Source organism: Bemisia tabaci, chromosome 9 (genome assembly GCF_918797505.1).
Source record: "Bemisia tabaci chromosome 9, PGI_BMITA_v3".
Classification (NCBI taxonomy): domain Eukaryota; kingdom Metazoa; phylum Arthropoda; class Insecta; order Hemiptera; family Aleyrodidae; genus Bemisia; species Bemisia tabaci.
In genome coordinates, this window is record NC_092801.1 from 30,919,912 (window position 1) to 30,931,671 (window position 11,760).

General features: G+C 39.8%; 1 protein-coding gene across 3 annotated transcripts; it reads left to right on the forward strand.

The window, feature by feature from the left end:
- The first annotated feature begins 495 nt into the window (after window positions 1-495).
- Window positions 496-11,411, forward strand: LOC109030433 (uncharacterized). Of its 3 annotated transcripts, XM_019041390.2 has the most exons (6): window positions 497-799; window positions 2,127-2,746; window positions 6,033-6,155; window positions 6,677-7,021; window positions 7,638-7,749; window positions 9,304-9,442. In XM_019041390.2, the coding sequence occupies exons 2-5, from the start codon at window positions 2,167-2,169 to the stop codon at window positions 7,709-7,711; spliced, it is 1,122 nt and encodes a 373-aa protein (XP_018896935.2). In that variant the 5' UTR covers window positions 497-799; window positions 2,127-2,166; the 3' UTR covers window positions 7,712-7,749; window positions 9,304-9,442. The 3 variants fall into 3 exon arrangements, with proteins under 3 accessions (XP_018896931.2, XP_018896934.2, XP_018896935.2); XM_019041386.2 differs by lacking the exon at window positions 7,638-7,749 and having other exon boundaries at window positions 496-799; window positions 9,304-11,411; XM_019041389.2 differs by lacking the exons at window positions 6,033-6,155; window positions 7,638-7,749 and having other exon boundaries at window positions 496-799; window positions 9,304-11,411.
- The last annotated feature ends 349 nt before the right edge of the window (window positions 11,412-11,760 follow it).

The window sequence follows — 11,760 nt, forward strand, 5'->3', positions numbered from 1 at the left end:
GTGCCAGTGACCGTCACAAGCTCGGTGAGATCAACTTGGTTGAGCATTGATCGATCGTCCAAAGTTGATTCCTTTTGCAAGATGAGAAGATGGAGCAATAATTTGTTTTTCTAATTTGGACCTGGTTTAATGGCCCATTAAAAAAAAAAAAAAAAAAAAAAAAAAAAAAAAAAAACCGGGATGAATCCTTACTTGATTCTCTTGCATCATAGAAAATCATAGATCGTATTTGATATATGTAACAGGTGAGACTGTATCGATATCGATTTTGTCAACATGTAAACATAGCCTCAAACGGCAATTTAGAAATCTGAGGGAACGGGTGTTAAGTGATTGATTTTTTATTCTTTCGAGTACCAAATGATAATCAAAAGAGAAATTTTTTCAGTTTTTCCAACTTGAATCCTAAAATTTTGTTTGAGGTTATGTTCTATTGTTTGAAGCAAACGATACATCGAACCGCTATCAAATACGATCCATTTTTTCTTTTATCTGTGGTAACCTTGGATACGGCCGTTACGTCGGTTCTCTCGCCGGCCGAACCTTAAATCCCGCGCAATGTGAAAAATGACTTGAATTTCCGTTGACTACCAACACCTTTCGGGATTTTCGGAATTCTCTTCAAAATTTACAAGTGAAAGCCGAGAGTAAAATTTAAAAAAAAAACCTTCAAAATTAATCTTAGTATCCAAATTTTCCACGATTGAAAGTGTTTCTGACAGATGAGTGATCGAGTGCCAGAGGTTAGTTTCTGCACAAGTTCGGAAGGTCGGAAACTTAGGAAGTATCATAATTTGAGGTTAGTTCATCCATTATACCTGTTTCATTACAATGCACCTAATACGAGAGATGTGTCCGATTTTCTACTAACTTTTCCTGTCTCAAAATAAAACGTCATCTAATTTTAAAGCCCCCTAATAACTTTAACTTCCTCTTTCCCTATTGGCTAGCTTCCTCTTTCCCTATTAGCTTGGGGGACGAGATATTCAGACTATGAGTATTGCATATGAACGAACTCCATTCTACCGTCCGTCACGGCAAAAACGTCCGTACCTCCATTCAAACCATTTTGACCGTCCGTATACCTCCATTTTTTCAGCACGTACTGCTCTGTTACAGGATATTGACACAAGGCTTCATTTTTTTCATGTTTATGTCCTAATAGTGTGGCGGAGTTGTATTGAAAAAATAGAGGATATTTAGAATTCTAAAAGTCGTGGTATTTGTTAGGTTTTTTGTAAAACAGCATTTTGTCAGGTAAAAAGAAAAAGTGTTGAATGGATATACGGCGTGTTTACTTTGGATGACAGATTTTGACACCACTAACACCACCCGTGGGGTATGTCACAGTAGGAAGGAAAAAATAATATTCCAAAGCAAACTGCCTGAGCTGAACACTCTCCCCCTCAGTTTTGTACTGGTACCCAAGAGTTAAAAAAATTGTTTTGACTCAAATTGTAATTTTTTGAACTTTTTGGCCTTGTTTTCTCCGCGAAATGGTTTGGACCCAGCACCATTTCACCACTTTGAAAAAATGCTGAAGATATAAAACACAAGACGATAAAAATTTGACTTGCGTTCAACTCTATCCAAATGGCAGTGCATGTGCACGGTTCAAAGTCAACACGACCAGATAAAAACAGATACAATTATTCAACCACGGGTGTGAGCTTTGGTATCATCACTGATTGAAGGCGATTTTTACGCGTAACCTAATCGTGCTCTCCCGAATAGTGTAGTTATGCCTTCATAATTTTCCCCTCGTTTTTGGTCATAAATTTGACAAGATGCGTTTTCGGTTAACTTGGCTCAATTGATACGTCAATTGAACCGATTATTTTCCAAATCACGTGAGCGCCAAAATTGCGAATGCGAGAAAAACAAGAAAACCCGTTTTATTCGCTTCGTTGACAATCTTCGAATTCCAAAAAATGTATGTTCTCTTAGAGGGCTGATTTGAAATTAGACATGATTGAGTATAAAAACAAACCCTGGAAAAACAAACCCTCTACCACCAAAATAGAGATTGGCGCTTACACGATTTGGAAAATAATAGGTTCAATTTTAGGAATCATTTTTCAGCCACCATTTCAGTCTATACGCAGCCGTATTCATTCCGGTTCCAGGTAGCGCCACCAATGGTGAACAACCGACCCCCGCAATAGAATGCCCTCGATGAATCAATCGCAGAGTTGCAAGCAGTGCAAGGAGCCCCCGCAGTGCCAGCAAAAGTGCCAGCAACAGCCCCAACCGCGGTGCATACAGTCCCAGCCCAAGTGCCAGAAACCTCCTCAACCGCGGTGCATCCAGTCCCAGCCCGCGTGTCCGAAACAATCTCAACCGCGGTGTATACAGGCCCAGCCCAAGTGCCAGAAACCGAAGTGCCAACAGTCTCAGCCGAAGTGCCAGCAGTCCCAGCCAAAGTGCCAGCAGTCCCAGCCGAAGTGCCAGCAGTCCCAGCCGCGGTGCGAGGAGGATGCTGACGACGCTGCCGCGTGCTGCCCGAGCAAGGGACCGGCCCGAGGGTGCCCGGCCCCGTGCGGCAACGAGCGAGGGCGGAAGTGCGGAGCGGCGCCCTGCAGGGCGAGGACGGGCGGTTGCGGCGCCCCCCGCAACCCCTGCTGCCCGTCCCCGGCCCGACCCTCATCCCTCCGGGTCAACAGGGCCGCTCAGCTCTGCCTCCCCGGGGGCAGATCCCGGCTCTGCCTTACTAGACCCACCTGCAACCGGATGACCGGACAAGACGGTCAGTATCAAAACTTTTCTCATTAGAACCCCCACACAGTGCTGCCGTCTTCGGGAAGGTCACCGTATGAACATTTGAGAGTTGCCAAATTTCCCCGAATTAATCATGTATTTTTTAGGAGAGTTACTCCTATTTGGACCGCGTTTAACAGAAAGGAACCAAGCCACATCAGATTTTGCCAAATTTAACAGAACAATTTAATGTTGTTACGAGAGAACGTTTGAGCGGATTTCTCTGAGAATTTTGAGTAATTTGTTTCGTACTGTGCAGAAAATTCACTGAAATTTGCAAGAAAATCTGCACAACCGTTTCCATGTAAAAAATTAAAATTGCCCAGTAATTTTAGATCAAATTGCGAACTAAGTCGTCTGAAAAATTGAAGCAAAACATTCAAAACATTTCCAGTAAATTCGGTTTTTATTGAGGGGAATCAGGCAACGCATGAAGGTTCATACACGACGTTTTTCCTTAGCACATCAGAGTGGATCGAAGCAATAGAAAAGGTCGGGCAAAATTTGGAGACTTTAAAGCTTATAATTCTGTTTAGATACAATTTTGTGGTTCTAAAAGTGGTTCCATTGATTTCCTTGAAACATTTTCTCCTGTTAGCACCCCTTGAAATTTAAAATGAGACGAAATAAACATCAAAATGTTATCAAAAAATTTAATGTCCAACCTCTCTAATTGAATCGATCCACTGTGCCCCGTGCTATGCTGCTGTCTTTTTGCCAATCCCGAGTAAAATTCAGTGGTGTCACTTTGGGAATGGATTCTTGCATGGGATTACGATAATTTGACACTTTAAAAAGTACAAAATGCGGAAAATTTCATGCTTTTGCCAAACTTTAAGGTAGGTGGGAACTTACCCTACATGTTCCAAACTCTCAATTTATTTTTCCTCGTATTTTGCGTTTTTATTGTAGTAAAACAGTAATCTCTTTCATGCGAATGCAGTGAGTGACACGTTTTGTTACCACAACCGGAGACAATGGAATTTTTCAATAACTAGATCCGAATGCAACTATACGTGTTCTCGAGATGTCCATATTGCATACACAAAAATTGCAGGAGCTTTTCTTATCTCACGCACAGGTAATGGCGGCGTTTTTAGTCTCAAAGGTTTTATACGTTGCATTTACAATCTTGTCAGCCATGAAATCCTTGAAATTCGGGTGAGTCGTGTTGCATGACAGTATTGTTGCCAAATGGTGCAAATAAAAAAGAACACGTCACACACCAAAAAACGGATCCGTAACTAGAAAATGCAGAATCGTTTCTTGAAGGCTAACGCGTATCAAATAGCCGGAATCGGTTTTAGACTAAATACATTATATTCTTGTATGTAAGTGCTACGTATAAAACAATATTGAGGAAAGGATACCTTCAAGAATACAAATTACGTCATTTACTCCGCCAGCGCATACCATTCTTTCACTCGCCTTGAACTACAATTATATTACCAGTTGAACCCGCGATGCGATAGAAAATTACTGCCACGCGTTTTTATCATCAGAATTCGATTTTCTGAAGAGTTTTTCTCTAGTGTATAATTGTGCACGAAAGAACCGCATCATCAGCGCACACTTGGACCGCGTTAAACAGAAAGGAACCAAGCCACGTCAGATATTGCCAAATTTAATCTGGCAATTTAATTTTTTACATGAAAATGGTTGTGCAGATTTTTGGACAAATTTCAGTGAATTTTCTTCATGAGCAAATTCCTTAAAATTTTCAAAGGAATCTGCATAGACGTTCTCTCGTAAAAAATGCAATTTCCTTGTTGAATTTGGCAATGGCTGACGTGGCTTGGTTCCTCTCTGTTTAACGCGGTCCTCTTGTCCTTTGAGGAGGCATCTTGCTCAATGCGTCACTAGTTACGACCAACCAAGAAGGCAACCATGGGAATAGTTGCTCTCATAATTAGCACGGCCCGACCTCCTGATTTTCTGCTCCAACTCTTCGAAAGGTCATGAAAATCTCGTTGATGTTATGCATGCGGCCTGCGGCAAACCAACTATCTGAGAAATTCTCCTGCAGCGCCGCAAGAGCCCTGGTCCAGGATCTTAAGTCTATCGAATGGAAATTTGGACCGCGTTTATCAGGAAGGAACCAAGCCACATCGACTGTTGCCAAATTTAATTAGACAATTACATTTTTTACAAGAGAATGTTTGAGTGGATTCCTTCGAAATTTTAAGGAATTTACTTAAAATTCACCGACAAACTTCGCACGAAAATTCGCACAACCGTTTTAAACAATTTAAAAAAAAATTAAAATTCCAAATTTGATGATAAGGCTCGGTTTCTCTCTGCGTAACGCGATCCATTCGACAGTTTCCAAGTTTCAACTAATTCACGGGGTTTCGTAAAATTTTCAAATGAAACATCATTCAGTTTTCGAAATGCAAAGGCCTGTATCTTGGACGTAAATCAAATGCTTGTGTTACCTTTTTGTTTAGTCTCACAATAACAACGGTGAGGATGATAGTGTCCTTCTTTTAATTTTCTTGTTTTGCCGGTTGAAAATGCGGGTGTGATCCCTGCGAAACGTACCGGGCTTTTCATTTTATTTTGTATGTTTCTTTTTACTGTGTGCGGCCTTAGTCCCGTTTTAAGTTGTTTCTTTGTTAGTGTTTCGGGCCGATTAAGTTGTTTTTTCTATTGTTACCTTTTGCTTAGTATGGTCTTTTTTTCCGAAATGGAAAAAATTCTCTGACTTTTCCCGGAGTTTCCAAGTTCTCCAAATTTTCTGACTTTTCCTAGTTCTCCCTAACTGTTACCAACCCGTCTTTGTGTTTACTAATCCTGGAAAAGCAAGCAATGTTATTTGATATAAGTTAATGGGAAATTCAACTAGGAATTTGAAGGGGACACATGACTGGGGAAAAAGATAAACACTGTTAAAGAAATTAAACGCACTGGAGTACCGGAGTGTTTATTTGGTACATTTTTTCTGAGGTGCAGCTTGGTGCACATGTGGACTGCATTTTGCAACTAGGAACTTCAATTGATCAGCTCAGTTAGGAACAAAGTATGTACCATTAGTTTCCCTATACACATAAGCGTTCTAATGAGCGAGTCAAAAATTGCAGTTCCCAACTGCAAAATGTAGTTCATCAAGTCCACTTCACGGGATGTGACGTGTCTACTCGTCGTGATTTTTCCTGGTTGAACGTAATTCACCATGCAAATAGAGGCATGCCAAGTTTGAACTTTGAAAAATGTACCAAATAAAACGCATTCTAATTGCATGGATTTTTTTTAACAGTGTATCTTTCTTGCTGCAGGTTGCAACCTGATTCCCCGATACATGAAGCTGTTCGGCAAAACGAAAAGGTCGATTATGAAGAGGCGAGGTAGCAACTGTAGCTTGTGTTACGATTGTCCCCACCTTGAGAGTTTGACATCTGGTAAAACTTTTAATTTGCAAAATACAAAGACGTACAATTTTAATACAAATGCAAGGCAATGGAAATAGAAATTACTCTGGGGCAAAATAATTCAAAGAACAATGTTCGATTCAATTTTTTCTGACCTTTTCAAAAATAGGCAAAAATTCCAAGTTCTGTATATACTTTCATTATTGAAAATCGGCAAATTACATACCAACTTTTAGATTTGGATGCAAGGAAAAATCACCAAAGGTATACGCAACTCTAGAAAAAGATTCAATTTCAAGTTTTGGAGCTTCGTTTCGTACAATCATCTGGACACCTTGCACATTAATTTAAAATTTTTGATAAGATTTTTGCAGGAATGCATTTCAGATTATCCCGATGCGCTCATTCAGATGTTGAACCCATGTTTTAAAAAATCTAAAAACAAATCTTCAGTCCACTCTTTAGTAGTTTTCCACACACTTATTGATGTACCACATATAAGCGTGAGAAATGTCTACCTCTTTCCGTTGAAAAATTGAAAATTCTTTCAGGTGGTCAATGTGGTTGTGGTTGTGGCAATACCGATGATCTCTGGGCTGTTCAGTCTTCTGAAAATATTCTTCCAGCTGGTCACGGTGGTCACAGAAGCCAAAGTGGCCATAGAGGTCAAAGTGGTCATGGAGGTCAAAATGGTCATAGTGGTCATGGTGGTCAAAATGGTCATAGTGGTCATGGTGGTCAAAGTTGTCATAGTGGTTGTCGATGTGGAAACGCTGATGATTTATGGGCCGTTGAGTCTCGGGAAAATATCAGCGCCGTTAGCCCTGGCAAGGCAACCAATCGAAGCACCGGAATGTTGGAAATTGTCTCGCAGATACTGGACGGCGTGCCTGCAGGTAACAAGATGCCACCAGTTGTGCAAGCTGATACCGCCGGCTTTTCATTACCTACGATATTTGGGAGCTTCAGGGGCAACCCTTGATTTCAGCTATTAATGTTGTTAGGTTTTCCGAATTTGTCCCCATATTTCATAAGTATAATTGGAATTAACTGGGATCAAGCCCTCACGCTCCCTAATTTTTAAGCGTGTTTTATTCAGTCGTAACGATTTTAAAGTTTCAGCTTTTTAAACTTCATCGACCACGGAGATATAGATGGATACAGAGGATTTTGAAAAAATGTACATGCTAGTGCCTGTTAAGAACCGATAAAATATGTGAACCGAAACAATGAATGATGATGATGTTATGTAATGAACCGAAAGGTGTGTGTAGGTGAATTGGAAAATTTAACTTTAGCCATTGGACCATTGGCCAGATGTAATTGATGAGATTGTGGCCGAACACTTTTTGATGTGGAAAATGAGAAATGAAGATAGTGAATGGGAATACGAATTTCTGAAAAATGAATAACTATTGTCATCCATTCAGGAGTAGCATTTTCATTTTTTTCGCTCAAAGCATCAGGGACTTCCTTTTCAACTTGCAGCTAACCGGAGCTTCTTCTTTTCAGAACTTTTGTTCCTCGGGCTGATGAAAGCAAAAGCTAGGCATCTTAAAGGAAGAAATCAATGTGAAAATCTTTAAATAGCAGTGTCGGTTGCTGTGTTACTTCCTTAAAAAATGTGAGCCATATATATTTTCACAATTGATCATGTTATAGGTAAGAATGGTATGCGCTGGCGCGATCGATGACTTGGATTGTATTTTGCAACAAAGAACCAAGAGCATTCCAAGGATGCTAGGATTGTGCAACTTATAATTTTATGCAACACAATTATTGCACAATATGCACACAATTATACACATACACAATTAATCTTGCAAAAAATTAGATTTACATACATATAAGTCGCTTTACAGCACTCCCTCGCGCTCTACGACCCCTAACCTCCACTGCTCTCTTTCAAACCACAAATCTTGGGGGATTGCGCACCTTAACATTTCCGCTTCAATCCCTTCCCTCCAACCTTTCATTGGGCGCCCTCTGCGTCTTCTCCCAGGAGGAACCCAGTCAAGGACCTTCTTCGGCAACCTGTCTCCTGCCATTCTCTGGACATGACCATACCAAATGAGTTGTTTTGTCATAATGTCATGCACGATGGTCTGCTTGGCATCCATGATCTCTAAAAAATTAGATTTACAATGGTAATTTCCGTCATGAATTTATAGTTTATTGAGAGTTTAGATGAATCTTCCTTAGATGATCAGTTTATACTTGCAAGTTAACCAAAGCTGCACAAGCGTAGCGACATTAGAATGCTCTGGAAGGGCGGACAAAAAATATGGGTATTCATCGATATCGCAAGGCCGGTTGCAGATATTGACATGCCGTCAAGACGAGACTTCCTAACGTACAAGGGAAAATCTTGTATAAGGGGGCCGTGGCCGAATTCCAACGAGTAGAGGACAAGGGATCTGAATGTGCCATTAAGAAATCATCGGAAACCTAGTTTCACCCTTATTTTAAAAAGAATCAGTCAATATTCAGCTGCTTTGATGTTTCACAGGCTGCTAATTTGTGATGGTGGTGGGTAGCGGCTCCCGATTTTCGCAGAAGATTTTATTCGGTTATTTTTCTCTCACACGATGGGTTTTCATTTCAAATTTGGACTGCATATTACAAATAGCAGCGTAAGCATTCTCTTTGAAGATACTCTTCACGGCTGTAATTGGATCGCATCAAGCAAAAAGGAACCAGGTTGATTACAGTAATATTAAAATGTTGCAACTTCATAATTAGGTGGGAAAATCTCCCAGAGGAGCAAACAACTTTTCTTCCCACCAAAATAAATTTAATTCTAAAGGAAAATAAAAGTTTCAATTTTAATACTGTACTCAGATTAAATATTTTTAATAAAAAAGAATAAGTTGCAAGATTTTGAAGGCACTATAATCGCGCTGATTCCATTTTGCTAAATGCGATCCGATTGGTCTAAAGGTATCAGCGATTTACCTAAACCCCATTTTATTCTTTATTTACATACCATATTTGGATTACATTTTGCAAGAAGGAACCACTATCTCAAGCTCTTCAATAAAAGCACATTTCTGCATAGGAAAACCATTGACATGCATGCTGTTTCTAAAATGAGGGAGGAATAGTGGTTCCTTATTGCAAAATGTAATCCATTTCACCCCATGTTGCTATTAAACCCTTCCTGTTGAACGGTTCTCAGGGATGAATGGAAACCAAGGAGTCTGCAATGGCCCGAGCAGGGACCAGTTGTTTCGTTGCTGCCCCAAACCTCGACTCAAACCCCCTCCCTCCCCGATCTCCTGCGATGCACTCTGTTGCAACCCCTGCAAGTTCAACTCCCAGACGAGGGGCAAAAAGAAAAGGTGCCGCCAAGCGCCATCGTGTTGCGACTGCGCCTGCAACTCCAAGAATAGATGACCCGCCAACGAGACCTTCAAATTTTACCGAAAAACCTATTAAGACGACGAGAAGTTCGAAAATCGACTTTTGAGGAGGGTATAAATATTTATTTTGATTAAGATCGTTGTTAAATAGCAAACATACTAATACTATGAACACCATTCGGACTACATTTTTACTGTGAGTCAGTTGCGCTGGTCACACACTGAAAAAAAAAGATTGGTAAAATTTACCATTTCTTTACACTGTATTTCACACAGCGTGAAGGAATGGTAAATTCTACCAACCCTCAAGTCGATCTTGCCAAAGGAATGGTTATCTGTTATCTGTACCAGTAAATAGTGAGGTTTACCTTTCTTCTGGCAGAATTGATTCTAAATTGACGCTGTGTGAAATACAGCGTGAAGGAATGGTAAATTCTACCAATCTTTTTTTTTTCAGTGTAGAGCTGTGTTTTGATGCTTGATTCTTGTGGATCAGCTGAAAGAAACAAGATATGTCCAAACTGCATCTTTCCTCGTTCAATATTAACCGAGATATCGCGATTTGAAAAATTCGGTTTATGACGTCACCCACCGCGGTAGTGGCATCCTCAGTTTTATTCCACCTTGCTTTCAGTGGCGTGACGTGCTTTGCGATGTATCGATTGTTGTGCCATTTAAACCTATGGTAAAGAATCGATTATTAAGGTGTTCGCTGCGAACACCCTGATTATCGATCCTTTACCATAGGTTTAAATGGCATAACAATCGATATATCGCAAGGCACGCCACGCCACTGCTTGCTTTCATGCGGGTTTCACGTTGAGTAACCAGTGAACATGTATGTCCTCCTGATTAATGAAAGCAAGGTGGAACAAACTAAGGGTGGCGCTACCGCGGTGGATGACGTCATTAAACGATTTTTTAAAGCGCGAGATCTTCGTTAATATTGAGCGTAGAGAATTGCTATTCAGACAGATCTTATTACTTTTAGCTAATCCATGTTTTTCTGAAGGAAATTCGTACCTCTCTGCACTGGAAAAAAAACACATTGGATCTAGAGTCCAGACTCTTGAAAACATTGACAAGAAAAAGGACTCTTGATTCAATCAGATTTAAGCTTAAATCAAAAGGAAATCCGCTCAAATTAAAAGGCTTGGTTCTTGATTTAAGCATAAATCTGATTGAATCAAGAGTGTTTTTACTTGTCGATGTTTTCAAGAGTCTGCGGACTGTAGATCCAATGTGTTTTTTTTTCCAGTGTAATCGGACCTAAAAACTGGGAGTTTGATCAGATCTTAATAATTTTTATTAATCTACAAGCTGAAACCATCAAAATTTTATTCTGGGACTAGTGCGACTGACCCATTTGACTTGTGTGATAGTATCTAAGATTTATTTTTACGATTGATTGCCATTCACCGAGCCAAACTTCAAAAATATTCAGAAAGTCAAAAATATCAGGAGCCGCATCTCAAAAGAGATTCAAAATCATCACACAATTTTATTTTCAAATTTGAATTCGAAAAATAGGTTCATATTCATGTGTTTGTTCGCGAGCTCCACTGTTTTCATGATTAATTTTCTTCCATTCCCTTTGAGCCGCTTGAAGTTGTTGAGACTTTGATGAAGCCAGAATGAATAACATTGAATCTTCTTCTTTTATTCATTTCTCCGAATTCAATCTTTTTTTAATTATTCATCTCAGCAGGCAAAGGTTATATTGTTTCAATGCTAACAAAAGAAGACTCTAGAAATTTCGACTCCCTTCATTGGCATCTTTCCTCTTCGGCAAAAAAAAGGCGCTGACGGTCCATACGTTTTGAACCCCTTTTATTTTTTTCGTCGTTTATTCATTGATATTATTCAATTCCTCTCATTTTATGTATTGATTTACTGGTTCAAAAATTAAATACGTCCCGTGAAATTGTCCTTCATTTTTATTTGAGTTTGTGTCACTAGTATTTGCTTTTAGGCATTCCGCTCTCTGCTAAAATGAATCAGTGAGAACCAAAACACACCAACTCGGTACCTCGGAAATGCTCAATTTTCATTAAAAAGAGTCAATGGACCACTAGACAAGGTACGAATTTAAGAATTCTGATACATGTTCCTTAACCAGAATTTCACGTAAAACACGATTCGCACGACGAAAATTACTGAAACCAACTCCTAACTGAGATATTAACGTTCTTATTTCACATTGGTTTCGAGGAATTTGAACTGCCCGCTCACAAGAAACTCAAAGCTCTACGTGAGTCAAATCGCGCACTACA

Excerpts from the sequence above, each read along its gene's own strand:
- LOC109030433 (XM_019041386.2), top strand. The coding sequence starts at position 2,167 with ATGCCCTCGATGAATCAATCGCAGAGTTGCAAGCAGTGCAAGGAGCCC. Across the intron at positions 6,156-6,676 it reads CCTTGAGAGTTTGACATCTG|GTGGTCAATGTGGTTGTGGT; the intron begins GTAAAACTTTTA and ends AAATTCTTTCAG. Across the intron at positions 7,022-9,303 it reads ACTGGACGGCGTGCCTGCAG|GGATGAATGGAAACCAAGGA; the intron begins GTAACAAGATGC and ends AACGGTTCTCAG.